The 22298-nt window shown below is 40.3% G+C and overlaps 1 protein-coding gene and 1 pseudogene across 1 annotated transcript in view; both read left to right on the top strand.

Annotated features, from left to right (window-relative positions):
* Window positions 1-16270, top strand: part of LOC127448038 (titin-like) — a 51537-nt gene extending 35267 nt beyond the window's left edge. The window contains exons 40-41 of the mRNA XM_051710299.1: window positions 7028-7078; window positions 8090-16270. Of these exons, the coding sequence (XP_051566259.1) occupies window positions 7028-7078; window positions 8090-15129 (7091 nt within the window). The 3' untranslated portion in view covers window positions 15130-16270. The remainder of the gene's footprint in view (window positions 1-7027; window positions 7079-8089) is intronic.
* Window positions 15165-22298, top strand: part of LOC127448037 (titin-like) — a 23832-nt pseudogene continuing 16698 nt past the window's right edge.

The raw sequence follows: 22298 nt of genomic DNA, 5'->3' as shown, positions 1-22298 counted from the left end.
CAATGGCGAAATAGGGGCAAGAAATTCCTGTTTGATACAACACCAGGGAGGGGCTCTCTCAGGTGGAAGCGACCAATGAGTCAAATGTCTGAGACCGAATGCATAATAATAAAGCAAATTCTTGGGTAGGCCTAGCGCACCTTTGTCAATCGGACTATGCAAATTAATGAAATGTAATCTGGGACGTTTACCATTCCAAATGAAGGACTTCGCTATGCTTGAAATAAGAGAGGGAGACATCTATAGGGAGAGATTGTAGCAGGTAGTTGAATTTTGGAATACAATTAATTTTAACATTAACCTTCCCAGTCATAGATAAATGTAATGAAGCCCATCTACCCCCATCATTCGAAAACCTTTTTATTAAAGGGTCAAAATTAACTCTAACTAAATCACCCAAATTTGCTGGGAATAAAATTCCCAAATACTTAATGCCCTGGTTGGACCACTGGAAGGTGCCCGGCTGAAAAGCTGATACGCTGGCAGTACACCAAAGCTTCAAATTTATACCAATTCACTCTGTATCCTGAGAACTTTGAAAAGGAATTAATAATTCTGTGGCGGCAAGGCATAGATCTAGTAGAGTCGGAGACAAATAATAAAATATAATCTGCGTAAAGCCACCACCCCTGGAAAATCATCCTCCTTTCTTATTGCGGCTGCTAATGGTTCCAGGGCAAGACAGAACAATAAGGGGGAAAGAGGGCAACCCTGCTGGTTGCCCCTATCCAGAGTAAAATAATCTGAAATGAATCCATTTGTTTGAACCGCCGCTACCGGGTGTCTATAAAGTAACTTAATCCACCCAATAAAGGTATTCCCCAACCTGTACATTTCCAAAATCTTAAAGATAATCCCATTCTACCATATCAAATGCCTTTTCGGCATCAAGTGAGATGGCAGTGACCGGAGTCTGATTGTTCACCACTGCCCACATGACATAAATGAGAATCAGACTATCAGAAGAGTTACAGCCCGAATAAACCCCACCTGATCTATATGTGTAAGAGATGTCATAACTTAATTAGTAACTTTAACTTTAAGAATCAGACTGATCCAGGCTTGCGTCATGGTTGGCGGAAGCTTTCCATTCTTTAATGATTCCATATAAACTTCTAGCAAAAGTGGAGCCAGTTCTGTAACATAAGATCTAAAAAAATTCTGGGGCAAAGCCGTCTGGCCCCAGAGCCTTGCCTGTAGGCAAGGCCTTAATTACCTCCCCAAGCTCCTCCAAGTTTATCTCAGAATCAAGAGAATTTTTTTGCTCAGTCATCAGTTTAGGAAGTTCTAATGGTTCCACAAATTTTCTAATATCCTCATCAGTAGACGAAGACGTGGAATTTTAGAGATTAAGATAGAATTCTTTAAAAGCATTATTAATATCAATGGCAGAGGTAAATATTTCACCACCAGCAGATTTCACTGAGGGAATGGTAGAAAAAGACTCTCTCTGTTTTATATATCTAGCCAGAATTTTCACTGCCTTGTCCCCTGACTCAAAGTATGACTGTCTTGCCCTGAATAGCCAAAAATCCACATTCCGTGACAAAATAGTATTATATCTGTGTTTCAATTGGGTCAATTCCCTGAGGCCATTAGACGACACTCAGCGCTTCAGCTCTGCCTCGGCACTTTTAATATTCCCTTCCAATTCCACGAGTTCTTGTGCTTTGGATTTTTTGGTGAATGAGGCATACTGTATGATCTGGCCCCTAATAACCACCTTAAGCGCCTCCCAAGCTACACCAACAGAGGATACTGAGGATCAGTTGGTCTCCATATAGACACTGATTTCAGCCTTTAGCATTTATTGGAATTCAGGATTTTGCAAAAGGGATACATTAAAGCACCAACTATATTATTTCTTTTTCTCCATATGTGGCAACACCTCTAAACACAACAGGGTGTGATCTGAGACTAAAATGTTTCCAATTGAGCAAAATAAAAATTTGTCCCTGAATTTTAGTTAAAACAATAATGACTCTTCCTAATTTATCTTTACTCTGTTTGAGATATTTGAATTGTAGATGTTTACTTATCAGTATAATGACTCCCCTGATCTTCCTCGAGCCAGCACTATAAAAAAGATGCCCACCCCATATCTTTCCAAATTTTTCAGCTTCCTGCAGAGAAAGGTGCGTTTCTTGAAGAAACACTGTATCATAATTCTTATGCTTAAGAAGAGAAATAACCTTTCTTCTTTTTATGGGGTGCCCCAACCCATTCACATTCCACATGGAGAGAGACAATCCACTCATATTAACATTTTACATTTTGACATATAAGAAAAAATTGATTGTGTGTCAAAAACAAGATTATAAAGACCACATTCCAACATTGGTGCAACCCTCAAAACCCGAACATCCCTTAGAACAAAACGTGCATGTGGAGGGGGATGTGGTCATGTGTCTGTCACTGGGGAGAGAGGAAGTGGTAAGGACCATCATTTGGTGATTAATGATACGTAACACCTGTGTCTTGTTACAGTGATGACAGAGATGGGCTTGAAAAGGCTGCCACAAATGCCAGTGAGGGAGAGAGAATGGGGAACAAGGAAACCACAAAGTAGTGAAGCTGAAGTAGATTAAGTTGTGAAGCTGAAGTGTATTTAGTTGTGAAGCTGAAGTGCACTATGCTGTGAAGCTAAAGTGTATGAACTGTTGTCAAGCTGAAAAGCTCAAAGACTGTGTTTGTGAAACTGAGAGACCATTAAAACTTGACTTACCTGGACTGCCACCCCGATTCCCGCTTCCTTCCTTTTATTGGAACTTTTACACTGGTGCCAAAACCCGGGAAAAGGAAAAAGATTGGTCGCCATGGACACCTCACCGCTGGAAAAAGTCATCTGTGCCCTGGCCAGCATCCAGGAGCCCCACCGCCTCCACCCAAACCAGCACCCCGCCTTCGCGGGCTGCACTATATGCCAGCCCCCTCCCCTACCCCTCTCCGTCGTCCTTCCCAGGTTGATGTGTCCGCTGCCAGGGGTGCAGCCGGGAAGCCTGGGCCAGTCTGTCGGGATTGCGGGGAGCCCAAGACCGGCGTCCAGTGATGGAGGTGGAGACGTGGATTCAGGGCCCCAACACACCACAGTCTGCCCCCGAGCACAAGAAAAAGGTGATTCGGGATGAATTAGAGGCAATGCTTGAAATGGGGGTAATAGAAGAATCGCACAGTGATTGAGCAAGCCCGTTTGATCTTTTACCTAAGAGTGACGGGTCAGTCCGGTTCAATGCGAAAGTCAACATGGTGTCTAAATTTGATGCGTACCCAAGGCCCCAAATTGACGGACTGCTTGATCGGTTGGGTGCGGCTCAATTTTATTCAACACTGGATTTAACTAAGGGATATTGGCAGATCCCCTTAACTCCATTATCCCAAGAAAAACTTTTCCACACTGTTCGGATTACACTAATTCGTCACTCTTCCGTTCGGTTTGTTTGGGGCTCCCGCCACGTTCCAGCGCCTAATGGATAAGATCCTCCGGCCACACACCACATATACCGCTGCCTACTTGGATGACATTATCATATACAGTAATGACTGGCAGAGGCATATGCAGCATCTAAGAGCCATGATGAGGTCGCTGAGGCGGGCGGGACTCATAGCAAACCTGAAAAAGTGCGCAATTGGGCAGGTGGAAGTACGGTGTCTGGGCTTCCACTTGAGTCACGGGCAGGTATAACCCCAAATTGATAAAACCACAGCGATAGCAGCCTGCCCACTTCCCAAGTCTAAAAAGGAGGTAAGACAGTTTATGGGGTTGGCTGGCTATTACAGAAGGTTTGTGCCTAATTTTTATGATATAAGGTGGATTCCAGTGGACGTGCCAACAGGCTTTTATGAGTGAAATCTGCACTCTGTGGCGGGCTGCTCCTACATGCTCCCAACTTCTCTCTCCCCTTCATTTTACAGATGGATGCATCAGAGTGAGGGTTGGGGGCCGTGCTTTCGCAGGAGGAGGAGGGGGTGGATTAGTCGTAAGCTCTCTTTGAGAGAGACTAAGTACAGCACGATCGAAAAAGAGTGTCTTGCCATCAAGTGGGCGGTCCTAACCCTCTGCTATTACCTGGTGGTGCGGGCCTTCATCCTCCAATCGGATCATGCCCCACTTCAGTGGCTCCACCGCATGAAGGATACCAATGCGCAGATCACTCGTTGGTACCTGGCATTTCAGCCTTTCAAATTCAAGGTGGTCCACAGGCTGGAGCCGCAGATGGCTGTGGCTGATTTCCGCTCCAGGAATTGGGGGAGGTTAGCAGGTCGGACGTTGCCCGGGCCTGAGTCGGGCGGTGGGGGTATGTGGAGTGGGACGTGGTCATGTGTCTGTAACTGGGAAGAGAGGAAGCGGTAAGGGCCATCACCTGGTGATTAATGATACAGAACACCTGTGTCTCGTTACAGTGACGACGGAGATGGGCTTGAAAAGGCCGCCGCGAACACCAGTGAGGGAGAGATTGGGGAACAAGGAAACCGCGAAGTAGTGAAGCTGAAGTACAGTATATTAAGTTGTGATGTTGAAGTGTATTATGCTGAATTGTATCAGTCTAGCTTAAAAGGCCAAAGACTGTGTCTGTGAAACTGAGAGACAATTAAAACTTGACTTACCTTGACTGCCACCCCGATTCCCGCTTCCTTCTTTTTATTGGAACTTTTATAGTGTGCATTAACCCCGTGCATAACAGCGCCATCTGGCATCCATCCCTCCAAACTCAAACAGTCCATGCACGCCTACGAAAGCCCCCGTGACAATCTTGCCGTCAGATTGCTCGAGTCTGATGTTTCAATAAAAATTTTGTGAGGCAGAATTACACAGCAAAAGATAATCTATAATACAAACTCCAGCCAATAGGTGGAACAAACACAAAGTGCATATAGATTCATCCATAAAACTGTCCTGAAGGTGTGACACTCTACAAAATAAACTCCAGCCACTAGGCAGAACCAGCACAAAAAAAGCATGCAGATTCCCCAAACAGTCAAGTGAATGTTCAGTGAGCTGGTCCACTCGGCTGCAACATAAGTGCAAGCAAATGACTTACTCACTCCAATGACTTTGCAAGAAATACTCCACAAAACAAACTCCAGCCAGTAAGCGGAATATGCACCAAGAGCATCTAGATTCATCCATAAAACTGTCCCAAGGTGCTTTACTCCACAAAATAAAGTCCAGCCGATAGATGGACCAAGCACAAAGAGTGTGCAGATTCATCCATAAAACTGTCCTGAAGGTGTGTTACTCTACAAAATAAACTCCAGCCGATAGGCGGACTAAGCACAAAGAGCATGCAGACCCATCCATAAAACTGTCCTGAAGGTGTGTTACTCTACAAAATAAACTCCAGCCGTTAGGCAGAACCAGCACAAAAAAAGCATGCAGACTCAGTCAAGCGAATGTTCAATGAGCCGGTCCACTCGGCTACAACGTGAGTACAACAAGATGACTCACTCACTCCATTGACTTTATGAAGGACATCGCTTGCTGTGGACATGTGAATGTTTTACGGCCATCCTTAGCATATATTCTCAATTTGGCTAGGAATATCAGTGCAAAAGCAACCTTCCACTGATATAAGTTTCTTGCATTCCTTGAAACGATCATGTTTCTCTGTTTCTCATTTAACAAGAAAATGCTGTGGTTCTTCCAAGAAAGCCTTCCTTTACCCCTCGCCTCGTGTAACACAAGATCTTTATTGGATGATCTCGGAAATTTGGCCAGAATTGATCGGGGCCTGTCTCCCACCATGGATCGCCGAACAGGAACCCTGTGAGCTCGCTCGATTTCCAGCTTGCTATGTCGAGCAGATTCAGAAAGAAATCAGGAATTTCACCATATCCTTTACCTCTACTCCCTCTGGGACTCTTACGATACGGACGTTATTCCTCCGGCTATGGTTTTACATGTCCTCCAACTTGTCCCAGACACACTCCAAATCCACCTTGGTTGCAGATAATTCCCTCTCTGATGACTCTAGTAATCGATCAGTTTCTCTACATCCCCCACTCTTATAACAACATCAGTGAACTTCGCCTCCATGGCGGTGATCGATCGATGTATCACAGCCAGATCCTCCAAGTCAGCAACGACCTTCGTCAGCATTGCCGACATGTTCAGCATCTCCCGCACCTCTCCGACTAAGTCGACTCCTAGGCCCGTATTAAAACTAGCAAAATGCATAGAGCTCGCCATTCACACGTCCGACCCTCGCATGGCATCACGTGACTCCCCCCCCGAATTCTGTTCTTGAAACAGAAGCAAAACCTTTTCTCTCTAAGGTTTGTGGTTTAATTATTATACAAGAAAGAGCAGAATAATAATGATAAAAAAAACCCTGCATAAATCCCTAGGTCACACTATGCTTTGAGCACGGAAAATTATTTTTAACAGACCAGGATATGATGTCACGTACGAGAGCTTTTTGTATTAATAAGTAATAAATCACAAATAATATTATATTCAAAATGTTAGAATATACTGTCTACTTACTTCAACACAGCAACAATAAAAACATACAGCTTTGAAATATGGATTCTTTGAATTGAGCCAAGAGGTCAGTGTGTGAAGTTTCAATCTTCTATTGGTCCCACGTTTTCTCATCATCCAAATATGCAGGTCTGAGTTTGCCAAACTTGAACTTTACTCTGCAACAAAGTCTCCCGTATTCTAATGTGTATGAATGGGAGTGAATGGAGCGCTAAGTGTAGTGTGACCGCCCCTTAAACCTGAAAAATGTGGTCCCTCAACAAGAAGGCACTTGCTCATGCAAAGTTATCAGTGCTTCTGGAGAACTTTTAACATGCAGGACACTCTTGGTGTCAGGCTGGCAAATGCATGCTCCCCTTAAAACTCACGTTTTATATCTTGTTAACACGTACAGATAAACTGATTTGTTTTCTTAACTGCATTATTTATTCAATGATCCATGTTCTTTATATTATCATATGTTGATACTAAGACTTAAAACTGGCAAATTTAGTTAATTTCTTATAACTCCACTCATGTTTCCTCTCACATTACTCTATTTTACAGTCACAAATGTACGAGAGGAGATTGAAGCAAAAATCGAGGAAGAAGTCAAAGGTAAGATCAGTTTACAGTTCCTCCTTTTAATAATGATGTTTCTTTATAAACTATTGACTTTAACATTTTGAGCATATTGTCAGGTAATGACTGTTTGTACAAAATGCATGCATGCCTCTTTAATGGGAACACTTTCAAATGTCAATATGTGTATGGTTGAAATCAAGTGTTTCTGAATAGCAAGCAATTTGATTGAAAAGTGTGAAGCACTTTTGCAAAGTGGGGTTTTGCATCTATCTATTCCACTTGAAAAGCATGAAGAACATTTTTCTAAAAATAAAAGGTGCAGGATGATTGGTCCTTTAAAGGTTCCAGACCACAGGAAATTATACTTTAAAAGATATGGGAGTAGCCACATCTTTTAAATGCTTCTTACGTTTCTTGCATCTGGAACACCTTCCTGCAAATATTTCTTAGACTGGCTTGCAGATAGCAGTATGTGATTAATGTTGTTTGCTTTTTTAAATAACATGGTTATACCTGTATACTATATTAGTTCGAATAAACGCCTTCTCAAAGAAATCTAGAGCTGTTTTAATGACCACGCTCTTTTTTTAATCAATAGAGAGTGATGTTTCTCTACAGTTAATTTATGAAAGATTTCCGTCATTCTAAGGATTAGAAAGGGCGTTTATTCATCATTCTGCAAGTCAGGTAAGGAATATTTTAGGATATTTATATATATCAAGTTAAAAACACAAGAGGCTCTTTTTCGAACCAGATCAGTGTTATTTGGATTCGTATTAATGCTTTGAGAGAAATTTATGCTTTGAAGAACTGTCCACAGAAGAAGGAACAAAACATCAAGCGAATTTCATGTCAGAATCTTAAAAAAGAATCAAGTCTTGCGTTTATTCGAACAAATATGGTGAGTGAATTTGTTTTTGTTTTTTTTATGGCTTTGTGACTTGATGCATGCTTTAATATTTCTATTAATTTTCTATTTGAAATATATTTCAGTTTCTTTAGCAACCTGGGCATTTTGTTGAAATTTGTCTTCCTTTTTTTCAGAGTTGTTTTATAATGAAGGAACTGAATACATTGAAAAAGGAGGACAGCAATATGGTGCATTGTCAGACCCGGAAGAAAGTGTAGATCATGGTCTTGTAGCCCCATCTGAAAACATTAAACCATCCTTCACCAAAAAGTTGAAATTTCAATCTGTTTTGGAGGGTGAGACTGCAGCTTTTAGGTGCAAGCTAGTTGCAATGCCTGCTCCAACAATATTATGGTTTCATAATAACAGACAAATACAGAAGGAGCACCATCGTAAAATACATATAGTAAGTAAAATGCACATGTACTCAACAAGTTTAACAATTGAGGGGATTAAGGAAAAAGACTCAGGCAGCTACAAAGTCATGGCAATTAATACTGAAGGATCTGCTGAATCCACAGCATCACTTCTTGTATCACTGAGGGAAGAACAAGATGTAAATTATTTAAGTTATGCCAGACATTCAAACAAAGCCCACTCAAGCTCAGATTCATTAGCCGATTCAGCCAAGGAGAGAAAATTTCGAGTAGACCTAAGATGTGTTGGCTCTCCATTTGATAAAATAAGTAAAGGTCAAATAAAGGGCCGTTATAGATCAAAAAACTCTCTGTTCCGCACCATGTATTTTAGAACTGCATCCCCATCGAGAACTTCAGAAAAGGAGAGCAAGTTTGAAACGGCATCAGAACGTGCACGTTCACCACCTCCAATGTATGAGAGGTACGAGAGTTTCAATGATCGTTACAGTGATATATACTGTGACAGATTCACAGGACGTGACCGATACAGTGACCGGTTTAGTGATAAATTCAGTGACAGGTGTAGTGACAGGTACAGTGATAGATTTAGTGACACAGACAGCCTTCATGGAGAGGTTAAAGCTAAACTGAGTCTCTTACAAAAGGCTGTCAAGAAGAAAAAGAGACTCTCTATATCTACAATGTCTTCATCTGAGTTTGAGGTGGAATCGGTTACAAGTGAGCCTTGTTCCACAGATTATGTTGAGAGACTCAGAGTAAAGCCCTCCACTTTGCCTGAACTTCAGCATGTTGTTCGCACTGGTGAGCAAGGTGAAAGTGCCAGCGGTTCAGCAGAATTTCAGAGTAGACTGGAAAGAATCACTGGACTTAGCTCTCAATCAACTGAGCGAAGAGTCAGACACTCCTTTGAACCTCAGTCAAGATCTAGGGCTCTGCAAATGATAAAGGGTGAACTTCCTCTAGAGAAAGGTTTAAGAAAAGGCACTGAAGTTGATTTATCTGACACACTGAGGGATCAAAGGATCGTATCCAAAGAGGAGTCAGAAAAGGAGATAGAATATCATACTTTAGTGCACAAAGTTGATGATAGTCTTGGCCAGTGGGATGAGGAGGCACAGGTCAAGGCAAAGGAACCATTTGTGTTGCAATGGTTAGAGGCAGGAGAAGCTTCCAAACAAATGAGCAATACAAAACAGATAAGAAGCCCATCTCATGAGGAACCAAGAGATAAAAAGTTGTCAAGAGCAAAAACAGTGAAGTCAATGAAAGAAAAAATGATTGGTGATGATGGTCTGCAACATGTAAGTAAAAAGGTTCCTGTACAGGAGTTAGAACAGAGAGCTGTGTCTGTGGAGAACATCCTTGAGAAAAACCAGGAGAGTGAGTGCTTAGAGAGTGACAATCAGTTCTTAGCTCAGCACATTCAAAAATTGCAACAGGATGTGGAGTGGAATGAAGAGGCACAAATTAAAGCAAAGGAACCATATGTATTGCAATGGTTAGAAGCAGGAGAAGCTTCCAAACAAGAAAGCAATACAAAGGAGATCATCCCATCACATAAGGAGCCTCAAGACAAAGAGTCTTTAAGAGCAAAGGCAGTGAAGCCAATGAAAGAAATATTTCTTTGTGATGATGGCCTGCAACATGAAAGTAAGAATGTTCTTGTACATAAATTAGAACAGAGAGCTATGTCTGTGGAGAACATTCTTGAGAAAAACCTGGAAAGTGAGTGCTTGGAGACTGACGATCAGTTCTTAGCTCAGCGCATTCGAAAATGGCAACAGGATATGCAAATTAGTCAGGCAGAGACAGTTGTGCCTCAGTGGTTAGAGCAAAAAGACTCTTATACTCATGAATCTGTTGGTAAAGCTCACAAAGAAGCAGCTACTATAAAAGCTCAAAGGGATTCCTCATTTTCAAAAATTCCAAGATCCCCACCAAAATGTTCACGAGAATGCTCAGCAGAGAGTGAGTTGCATTTATCGAGAGAAAGAATAAATGAGCTGAAGAGTGAGAGTGAACACTTTGTGAGTGAAAAAGAGGCTTTTACCCAACGTATAATGAAATGGCAACAGGATGTACTGACTGAGCAAACACAGACTGTTGAACTGGACTCTGACTGGGGTGGTGTGATGGAGAGTGCTTTAGAAAGAGCAGTACACAAAGATATTGAGTTGGAAGAGACGAGTAGGTTGTCACCACAGAGAACAGCAAAAGATAGGTTCTTAAGTGATATTTCTTCTCAGTCCTATGTAAAAGATATTTCTAAAACGCATACGCAAATTCAAAGCATTCCTGAGGCTGATAGTGAGAAGTTAAGGACAGAAAGTGACTATTTTGTCAGTGAGGAGGAGGCTCTCGCAAAACGCATTAAAAAATGGCAGCAGGATGTTCTAATTGAACAAGAAGAAAGTGTAGTATTAGAATCTAATTGGACCATAGCAGAGCATGTACAGTCTTCTGCTTTAACACCGGAGAATACGTTGATGTCCACTGGTTTACCAACACCAGCACTTCAGTCACGTAGAACACTTGAAGGCTATGTGGCTGATAAAAACACTACAGATGTGACTGAAGGTGCTGAAAAGCAGTATTTGGCTGGTGAAGATGTAGCTCAGTGGCATCATGGTAATGTAAAAGCTGTGACGTTGTCTAAAAAGGAACCTGATGTAACGGAGCATCAGAAAATACTCTCAATTCAAGAAATCACCTGTATTGCTCCCACTGAAAGGAAAATGTCTAAGAGTGTATTAAAACTGGGAGCGCCTGTCTTTGTGAAAACATTAATGTCAGATGTTGAGGTAAAGAGAGGTGAAATGACTGAACTAAGTTGCCAGTTCCATGGAGATCCCCAACCATCTGTTGCATGGCTTAAAGATGGGGAGCCTATAATGCGAGACCCAGATTTTGATGTTCGTACCAAAGCAACGTCATCAACACTGACCATTTATTATCCAACCATTGACCATCAAGGTGTCATCACTTGTAATATTGCAAACAAACATGGAAAAGCAAGTACATGTTGCAATTTTAAAGTAAACAGTGATGATCAGACAAGAACCAGTTTTGAGCCTCCCCAAGAAGTTAAAGTAACAGATGAGACAGCATTAACTGAAGAAGAAATGATAGAGGAAGAACTTAAGTCACTAATGACCCCTGTGCTAGACAGCAAATACACATTACAGGTACCTCAGGCAGTCATCCACATACCTTGGACTTCAGACTCTTCCATTCACTCCTCACCAGTTGAAATCAGAATAACTGCTCCAACGCCTGTGTTCGAAATTGTTGATGAGGCTAAAGATACATATGAGCCCATTAAGAAAGTCTCAGAGTCTCCGGTTGACGATAGCACCTCTCAAACTGTAAAGCATAAGTTCAGATTTTCTTTTGATGTTGTTGGTGAGGCTCCCCAGGTTATTAGAGAGCTGGAGAACATAAGTGCTTTAGAGGGCCAGACCGCTATGCTTGAATGCATCATAAGTGGTGAACCAGTACCCGAAGCCACATGGTCCCATTATGGCATTTCCCTTGATCTTAATACCAGCAAATATAGACTTGAGGTACAAGACAAAAGATACAGACTTTACATTGAGAATTTCACATATGTTGATGCTGGAACATATAGATGTATTGCATCTAACAAACTCGGACAGGTTGAAAGTTTTGCTGATGTTTCTTTTGATTCCACAACTCTGGACTCTGGATTTTCATCCATTGCCATGTCAGAAGTGAACCACCAAACAAAATCTGCTGAATTATCTTCAGAAGCAACTATAGTTAGAAAAAAGTCTTTGCCAAGTTCTTCCATACCATCCCGAGAAATCACTCTTAAAAGTGATTATCATTTCACTTCAGTAAGTCCTGCTGATTTTCAGGATTTTGGCAAAACAGATGAACTTTATGGCACACAGGAGGATGCTCCCAAACTCAGGCGCGTTAAGAAACCAACATCAGACATGCTGGTCATAACAGGTAGTGGTTTGCAGTCATCTGGCGCAGAGGTTAAAGTATCAAAACTAAAACAAGCATTTGAAACCCCAACAACTGCCATAGGTGAGCTTGTTGAGACAATAACACAGCCAAGGGATGAGTATTATTTTCCTGTTGAAGATATTCCTGAGGTTGCTCTTGAACCTGAGCAATATGGAAAGGAACAAACAACTTCCATGAAAGAGTTCAAAGCAAATCCTACTTTGGCTGCAGCTAAGACATTCCCCTTAAGGACTCCCTCAGATGTTATAGAGGCAGGTCTGGATAACACACAATACACTTTTCAAGAAAAGCCAGAGGAGAAAATGTCTTTTGTGGAAGCAACATTATTTGACTCGCACCATTTTGTATCCTTAGCAAATGTTACAGGGGTCCAACAATCACCACCTTTAGTCAGACCCCAGGCTAGATTGCCAGAGAAAATTATTAGCCAAAAAGACAGTTCTGCCAGCCCTAATACAGTCTCTGAGAGCACAGTTGAGCAAAGAATTACAAAGGAGGAGGCATTTGTTAGACAAAGTGATCGTCACCTTGTTGGGAGTGAAATTGATATCTCTGCTCAAGAAACTTTCATTTCAGAAACCAAGGCACCACCAATGAGTACCATAAGCATTCAAAGATCACAAACTGAAACTGAGGACATGCCACATGATGAAGTTTGTCCAGTTGATATAAAGAGTGTTGTAATGAAAGCATCAGATATGGAAAGACCAGTTAGTGTAAAACCCAAAGTTGAGGTCAACAGAGAATTACAAGCTGACTCAGTTTATAACACTTTGTCTGAGGATTCACAGTATCAGCAGCAACTGAAAAAAGCTGCTAAGCTAGGGGCTGCTGGTGTTTCCAAACTTGAGGAAGAAGAAGTTACTTTCAGTGCTGTTTATGACTACTATAACCCTCCGTCGGATTGGGGAAGGCCTCTGTCGCCGGAATCAGAAATGTCCATTGAAGTAGGTAGCACATTCAGTGAGGAGATGGCAGAAATAGAACAGTTTTACACACCAGCTTCATCCACAGAAATTTCTCAAATTCAGAAGTCACCAGAGTCTTTCCATACCCCTTCAGAGACTCCAGGGGGTGTTACTACACCTCCTGAGTATCCATTTTCCCCTGAGGGACTTAAGAGACCCTCAACAAGCTCCAGTGAAGGTTTTTACTCCCTAGCTAAGTTCCTCAGTTCTCCAGATGATGAGGGTATTGAAACGACTCCCCCTGTGTTTAATATTGATGAGGGCATGATTCTTCCAGAGGGACGTGGTTTGCTAGGTATAGGTACACTTCAGGAAAAAGTCCAGGGAATCCCTCCAGCTTTCCTTAAGCCACTTACAAAAAGGCGAGTTTTTGAAGGTGATTCCTTACGGTTTTGTGCTGAAGTTTTTGGACTACCCACGCCAGAGGTGAAATGGTTTAGAAACAAAACTGAGCTTGAGGCAGATGAGAGGACTAGCACAGAAAGAGATGGTGATAACATTGCCCTGGAAATTAGGAATATCACAAAAGCTGACCAAGGGGAATATATCTGTGAGGCTCTTAATTATGTTGGTGAGGCAAAGAGTGTTGCTTTAGTTGTTGTAATATCCCAGGAAGCAAGGCAGATACTACCCCCTCCTGCTGTTACTCATCAACATGTCATTGAGTTTGATGTTGAGGAGGACGAGGATCCTTCAAGGTCTCCCTCTCCTCAAGAAATCTTGTTAGAAGTTGAGTTAGATGAGAATGAGGTGAAGGAGTTTGAAAGACAGGTAAAGATTGTCACCATCCCAGAGTACACAGCTGACAACAAAAGTATGATCATATCCCTTGATGTTCTGCCAAGTATGTTTGAAGAAGGTGCTGTGGATTTCATAACTCAAGAAAGTGATGATTTAAAAATAGCTTTTGAAGTTACTGAAATGCCACCACGTTTTATAAACCCCATTTATGACATTGAAACACCCGAAAACACAAATGTAATGTTTGAATGCTCCTTAATGGGTATTCCCTCGCCAATAGTTTCATGGCACAAAGGCAACATGAAAATTCCCATGGATAAGAAAAAGTACATCCATTCCTCAGATGGTGACAATCATTTTCTAAAGATTCTCAAAGCCAACACACATGACAGTGGCATATATACATGTCGAGCCATTAATGTTGTTGGTGAAACCCTTTGTAGGGCATCGCTTATGGTTATGAACCCTCAATCATTCTCAGGTAAGACAAGGGGAAGAGAATTAACTGCAGTTTCTCTTGGCAGTGCAAAAATTCAGCCTCAGAAGTTTGACTTGGTTGTTGGGAATTCATCATTTGATGGTGAACAAACATCAGAGATAGAGCTTGAATTTGAGTTCCAACAGGAAGCCGATGAGTCTCAGAAAGCAGTTAGACTTGTCGCTGTTACCGATAATGAGACAAGTGAGCAAGGAGAGAAATATGTTAGTATAAACTTTGATGTCTTTGCTGAACCCTCAAAAGATGATAAAATAGAATTCAAAGGTAAATCAACAAACACTTGTAGTTTTCATTTTCAGGTCACTGAAATCCCCCCTAAATGTATAATCCCGTTGCAAAATGTCACTGCAGCTGTAGGTACACCTGTGATGCTTCAATGCTTAGTGAGTGGTAAGCCAAACCCTACAGCAGAGTGGCACAAAGATGGTGCTCCTGTGAAAAATGCTAGATATATTATCCAGGAAAAAGCATCAGGGCATTTCAATCTGCTTATAACAAATGTAACTCACTGTGATGCTGGTGAATTCAAATGTATTATCCAAAACAAAGCTGGTTATACCGAAACAACTTCATTGTTAAAGGTGTTTTAATTTGACAGAAGTTTAAAAGTGTGGTTGATGAAACAATGTCAGACAGGTTTGTTGTTTTGTTTACTTTTGATAGATGTAATGTATTACAATTGTAAATTATTGTGAAATTTATGTATAGAAACATTGCTCAACATGCATTCAGCTCTTTTGTTCAGTGGTATATTTTTTTAGTTATTGATCCCTAATTTATTGAGCCTGCCTTCATGCTCCACTTTGAGGTTTAAGATTAAGATTTTACAGTTTTATTTTTTATTTATTTTTTTGGTGTATACTGGAATTATCTATCACAAGTTATACTATTGTTTAGTTAAATACAGAAGCAATGTTACATTAGGCTTGTAATGGCTTGCCTTGAGAAACCCACTTATACATTTGGTAATGAAATATAACCATTACAAATGTCTACCAACAGATTTTCTGAGGCTTTCAAGCACTGATTTGAAAGATAAAATTATGCTTTCTTCTAAATGCATGCCCAGTGTAATAGATTTTAGATATGTCAAATTATAAATACTAGACACAGGATTTTCTTTTCTTTAAATTCAACTGCATGAGAGTTTTATTGGACTCCTTTTGTGTTTGTTTTTTTCCTTAATTTTATTTGATTGTTAACTGTGTGATCAGAAATATAGTAAGGACAAATCAATTTTGATTTGATTTAGGATTTAAAAATTAGGATTTTTAATTCTTCCAGAAGAGTCTAAATTTTCCTTACTCAAGTTTCTGCATTAAAAGAGATACTGTATAATGATAAAAGGTCCTATACAGTTTTAAAAAGTCAGCATAGCTTTATAGATATGAATTTTAACATTTTTGTTGTATAGTTCGATCGTATTTTTCTAAAGATGGCATGTTAAATATTTAACAAGTTGTAAATAAAATAAAAATATTAAAACAAAAAATAGTAGTAGTTAGGGTTACGAAATGAAACCTATTATAATAATAATAATTATAGCTTGCATCTACAATATTTCCTCATTTTTATGCCCTACTGTTTCATTTAAGGTAGTTCATTTGAGTTATACAAAGGTCAGCTATTCAAACCAGCCAATGTGCCATAATTTCAAGTGCAAAGGTGCTGTTCTACCCATTTATTGTAATTCAATGTACATGAAAAGTAAATAAAATTATGATGAAAATGTTTAGCCTCATATTGCACTTTCTTTTTAATCTCTTAAGGGCATTATAATGTCTGCTTCTTGACTAATTCTGCTTGTCCACCATCTTTATCTTTCCTTGTACTTCATGTGAATATTTTGGTGAATCTTTACTCCCATTATTTTCATACAGAATTTTCTAGCTTGACTGTGAGGACTGAAGAAGAAGAAACCTTCAGTACATCCCTGCAATTAACTGAAAAATCTAAAACACTTGAACTCAAGCCAGAGCCAAAATGGTTTTCAAGTTCATTAGAAAGGAAAAAGGAAAAACCTATATTTGAATCCAAGCTTATGCCTGCTGAAGTTACTGTCGGCGACTCAGTTAGATTTACTGTTACAATATTTGGTTTCCCAAAGCCAAAGGTTCAGTGGTTCCATAATGGAAAGGTTATCACTTCTTCATCAGTTTATAAGTTTGTTGAAGAAAGAGATGAGTGCACTTTAATAATTACTGAAGTAAAGAAAGAGTATGAGGGTGAGTACTCTTGTACCGCTAGTAACAGATTTGGCCAAACCACCTGCAAGACAATGTTAAAGGTACAAGTGAGTGATTTATCAGTAGCAGAAAAATGGGTGGAACAAATGTTTAAAATACCAGATCAACCACCATGCTTCACCACACAAATCCAACCTGTGCAGTGTGCAGGGGGCAGTAAGGTAACATTTCAGTATATAGTTACTGGTACTCCACTCCCTGATATTAAGTGGTTTAAGGGTAGTTAACAAATTAAGTCAAGCCAAAACTGTTCTATTGTAAGTAACCCAGATGGCTCTGGCTTCCTTACCATAAATGGCATTCAACAGAGAGACAGTGGACTCTACAAATGCAAGGCTGTCAATCCCTTTGGGGAGGCAAGCTGCAGTGCTGAGGTGATTGTGTTCCACAAAAAAGTTTCTGAATTTCATCAACAACAATTAGTTCAAGAGCAAAAAGCTTATAAGGTTTCCATTACTGAGGAAGCCACTGAATCTCACTTGTACAGTGTTAGCCTGCCTGCTAGTCTGCGGGGAGGCCATCAGGTGATATATACCATTGGCACAGAAGATAGACAAACAGTAGCAAGTGAGCAGGTTGACACTTTGCATGACTTAGATATTTCTGCTGCAACTATGCAAAAGGAGCAAATAACTCATCAAGCTACAGTGTTGGAGTCTCATGAAGTTCAAGAAAGAGTAATTTCTGCTCCAACCCAGCCAGAACCAGTTACCAACTAACAAAACAGAACAGATCAAGGCAGCTCCTAAGCCTAAGTATCTAATGTCAAGTCACCAAGTTGAGACAAAATTCCAAATTGTAAAAGAGGATTCACAGATTATACCGCATACACAGCAGGAAAAGGGCTACAAAGTTAAAGAAGGAGTTAAAATTCTTTACAGTGCAGTTTCAACTGAGAAACAACAAATCACAGAGGGCCACTCTAAAGAACTGTCAACACCAGACTCTACCTTTCATTCATTGTTAAAAGAACCATCAAAACCAGCTGTCCTTTCAGTTAATGAGACTACCCAAACCTTATCAAAAAAACTGAAGTTATCTATGAACAGACCAATTGAGGACACAGCATCTCTAGCCAAAGACAGTGAATTAAAATCAGCTTTTGTTGCGGAGGAAAAAATTCAGCTCCAAGCTGATAAGACGGGTTTGAGAGAGAGCAGGAACAAGTTCTGCATTTACAGGTCATTGAAGACCAGGATGTTCTTCCAACTGAAGGCAGATTCAGCAGTGAGAAACCAAGCCCAGAGAAAGCCAATCCAGAGAAAAGTCACATTCTTTTGCATACAATGTCAGTGGATGCGCAGCAACCAGAGATTGTCTCAGTTTTCAGCACAAGAAACAACACTTGCCATACAGCCCAGTAAGGAAGCTCTTGCCCCTTTTCACTTTCAGGCAATTTATTTGGAAAATGCTTTGTCAAAAGAAGGGATAGTCTCAATAGAAAGGCCAGACCAACAGATGACAATGCACAAACAGGAGAAAGCCCGCCAACATGTTGCAAGCACAGAGGAGAAAAGAGGGCATATGGCAGCTTATTATAAAGATCTTGATGTAACTGTAACAGGTGTCCAGTCTGAATTAAGAAAAGAACCCAAATCCAAAATGATTCTTCAAGTCTTTTTAGAACCAGTGCCGTTACCGAAGGAAACTCCATTTGTGAGTGACATTAAACAGCAGCGTGCCATTTTTCAGAAGGAAGATCACTGGAATATTGTGCATGTACCATCTGTGCTAGAGAGTCATGATATAGAGGAGGGACACAAAGAGAATATAGGAACAATTGAGAAATATCAGTCTCAAAGCAAAGCAGAACCTAAAATCCCATCAGAATCAATTCATATTGAAGAAAAGCCAATCTCAACAGAGAGCAGTGTGGCTCTGGAAGCCACAGAACAAGATTTTTCTGTCCAAATTCAGGAGGGACAGTCTGTTAGACAGTCTGTATTAATGGAGGAAAAGCATGTTATCAAAGGTGAGCATTCTCAGGATTTTACAAAATCTGAAACAACCACAGCAATCGTCATAGAGCAGAGAATGGGTGCTCTTTTAGTGTCAGAGTCAAGAGGGAGCCACACTCTACCCAAAGAGCTCACTTTTGTTATTCCAGTTCCAAAACCACACACATTGGACATAAAGCATCAATTGAAAAGTACACTCACAACTGCTGTGGCTCTTGACCAACCATTAATCCTGGCAGATGTGGTGCAGAGTTTAGGAGCTGTTCAAATTCATGAGGTAAAAGAAAGGAGAGAACCCAAATATATCATGTTCACATATCTTGTTACGAGTGCAAGTGCCACAGTTGAAATTACAATTGCTTTTGAAGGAGAGTATCCTCAGACTGCTGATCTCAGGAGTGAACTTCAAGCTTCTTTCTATTCCATTGTCTGTCGAGAGCAGCAGGTTTTGACCTCTGAGCAGCCAGGCACGATGCATATTGACAGACCGCAAAAATTACAGGTCAGCACAGCTTCCTCAAAAGAAATGCTTTCATCTGTAAGTTTGACAGAAAACGTAGAGCCTTTTACAACTCCGATGTCACAGTCTGCAGCTTTAAAAACTGAATCCAAAACCTCTTTTCAGTCTGTGACAGCCGAGGAGAAAGCTGTTGTGCAACAATCAAAAATTCATATGGTCACTGAATCAAAAATTGAGATCCAACAGTTCATCCAGGTTGAGCGGCAGGAGACCAGATCTGTGATGGTGAAAGGCCATGAGAGAGATGTAGTTGCTGCAAGTATGACAACTGAACTGGTCCTGGGTCCTGTTCCAACAGAACAATCTACTGCTGTCAACTTTCAGAAAGAGCAAAGGGAGGAATATATAACTGAAGCAATTATGAAATTAGAAAGAGAAGTTAGAGAGGGTTACCCAGTTTTTGAAACCTCTTTGGAGGAGCATACTGAGGTGAAATTTGTTTTGAATATAAGATATGTAAAGAAAGTGAAATGGCTTTTAAATGGAAAATCAATTAAATCTGGCAAAGAGTTCAAGTGTTCAAAAGACCATGACACTTACACACTAGTAATCAACAAAGTTATGAAGGTTCATCAAGGAGAATACACCTGTGAGGCTGTAGGGGAAGCGGGCAAGTCTTCAACTTCCTCCCACCTAACTGTGACCTCAAGAGGTTGGATTTACAGGATTATTTTGTCATCCCATACCACACATGAATAACTCTTGGCGTTCATCACTAAATATATCATAAAAGACATGCTTTCTCTGTATCCTTACACCAACTAATAGAAAATATCCTTGTTTCACTTGAAGATACCTTCTTAATGTTTTTTCTCTTCATGCCATTTCCCACCACTGAAACTTTAGCATGTATCCACTTCTTCACATCAAGTCTTAACCCGCTGGTTCTTTCAGTATCATTCCAATGTTCATCTCCTTCCTCACTCTGCAATATTGTGCACTTTTTTTATTTCATTCACTTTTGGGAATTGATAATATAAATGAAGTGCTGCCATAGTTCATCCTTCATTGATCTGTTTTTTTCCCTCCATCATAGCGAGAGAGCCATTACCCTTCACAGTCACTCATGGAAAAAGTTTGCACTCCTTCATGAAAATTACCACAATAATTGGCACTTTTTTTTCACTCTTGTTCTGCAGATATACAGATTATAGATGGATAAGATGTACTTGAATTTATGTATTACTAATTGATTAACTTTAGTTTCCTTACAACATTTCAGATGTTCAGGTGAAAGTGCCAGTCAGTGGTTTCTTTTTTGTATACTAATTTTATGACATGTCAACAGACAATTTAAACATAGTGTACTAATTTGCTTTCCTTTTATTTGCACAATTCAGTGCCACCCATTTTCAGGTAGAAAATCCAAAATCTGGAGGTCAGCGTTGGCAGCCCTGCAAAGTTTGAATGTGAGACTGAAGAGGCTCCAGGTGTGACCTTCAAATGGTTCAAGTCTGGTCTGAGACTATTATCATCACACCTCATCCCTGGAGCTCTTGGTTCCATCAGTGGCTGACAGTTGAGAATTTACCTGCAGAGCTTCAAACCATCATGAAAGTGACAGCTGCTCTACTGAACTGAATGTGACAGGTAAGAAAGCTATACCTTTAATTTTATTATTGTCTGTTTGCTTCTTTTGAAATGTCTATCTCTGAAGTGTGGGCACATATGGACTTGATTGCCATTGGCATCCTGTGTATTTTGTTCTTAACTGTATTGCCCAAGTTATTGATGCCTTTTTCTACTCTGACTTTGTTTCTATAGAGGTGTTCCCACCAGAATTTGCATCAAAGCCTGATATGATGACTTTATTTGTGGCCAAGCAGGCAAAATTCAAGTGTGTTATTTCTGGTTCTGCTCCAATGAATGTTTAATGACATAAAGACAATATTGCAATATCTCTTGATGATCACTGCAGAGCATCCTCTGAAAAGAACAAGTATTTTCTTGAAATCTTGAATCTGAAGCAAAGTGATAAGGGAACATACCTTTGCAAAGCTTCAAACTGTGTTGGTACAGCTACATGCTGCACTGAACTGAGGGTTGTGGACAAACCCAGTTTTGTGAAGACTTTTGAGTCAACCACTTTTGCTGTTGGAAACTCACTACGTCTTGAGTGTCAGGTAGATGAAGACACTGGTGTAGCCATCATCTGGATGAGGGATGGCAAACAACTCCATAATATAATGGATTGTAAACTGTCTTTTGAGGAAAAAATGGCCTGTCTTGAGATTCCAAAGGCTAAACTCAAAGATACAGGAACATATACCTGTACTGCTGCAAATGATGCAGGAAGCAGCAGTTGCTCTATAGTTGTAACAGTGCAAGGTAAGACTTTGAGATTAATACCATTGTTCAATGCAGTATTTTAAAAAAATCTGCATTACAGGGTGTTAATGTGTTTCAGTGTGAGCAGATAACTGTATTTGCATTGCTCTCTTATTTGTTAAGAAGTATTGCAACTTAATTGTTTTCTTTTCACTATTCTTTCACTTGTCCCTTGGACCTCAAATCAAACTGTTTACTATTCACATTTAAACCTTAGAACCTCCAGTCTTTGTTAAAAGGCTGGAGCCTAAGATCTTATGGAAACAAGGAATATCAGTGACAGGATCACCTGAACTCCATGTTACTTGGTTTTTGACAGATAAACTGCTTAGTTCCTCTGAAAAACACAATCACTTTCAAAGGCAGTCAAGCCACTCTTGAGATTATTGACTTATCTGAGTATGACAGTGGAAATTACACTTGTGAAGTGATGAATGAGTCTGGTTACGAAAGCTGCTGCACTCAAGTAACTGTGAAAGGTAACATTCAAGATTCTTCTTCATGTATTACTCTTTTATTGTTTGAGATTGCAGAGCAGTCTTAAATATTATTGCTCCATTCTTAGAACCTCCTGCCATCAAAAAAGTGTTGCAAATGGTGGAGGTAGTCAAGGGGTGCGCAAGCCCAGCTTGTATGTGAAGTTACAGGCACAGCTCCTTTTGAAGTGACCTGGTTTAAGAATAAAACCCCAGTATTCTCTGATAAGA

Source organism: Myxocyprinus asiaticus, chromosome 11 (assembly GCF_019703515.2).
Source record: "Myxocyprinus asiaticus isolate MX2 ecotype Aquarium Trade chromosome 11, UBuf_Myxa_2, whole genome shotgun sequence".
Lineage (NCBI taxonomy): Eukaryota > Metazoa > Chordata > Actinopteri > Cypriniformes > Catostomidae > Myxocyprinus > Myxocyprinus asiaticus.
This window is presented reverse-complemented; position numbering and strand designations above follow the sequence as displayed.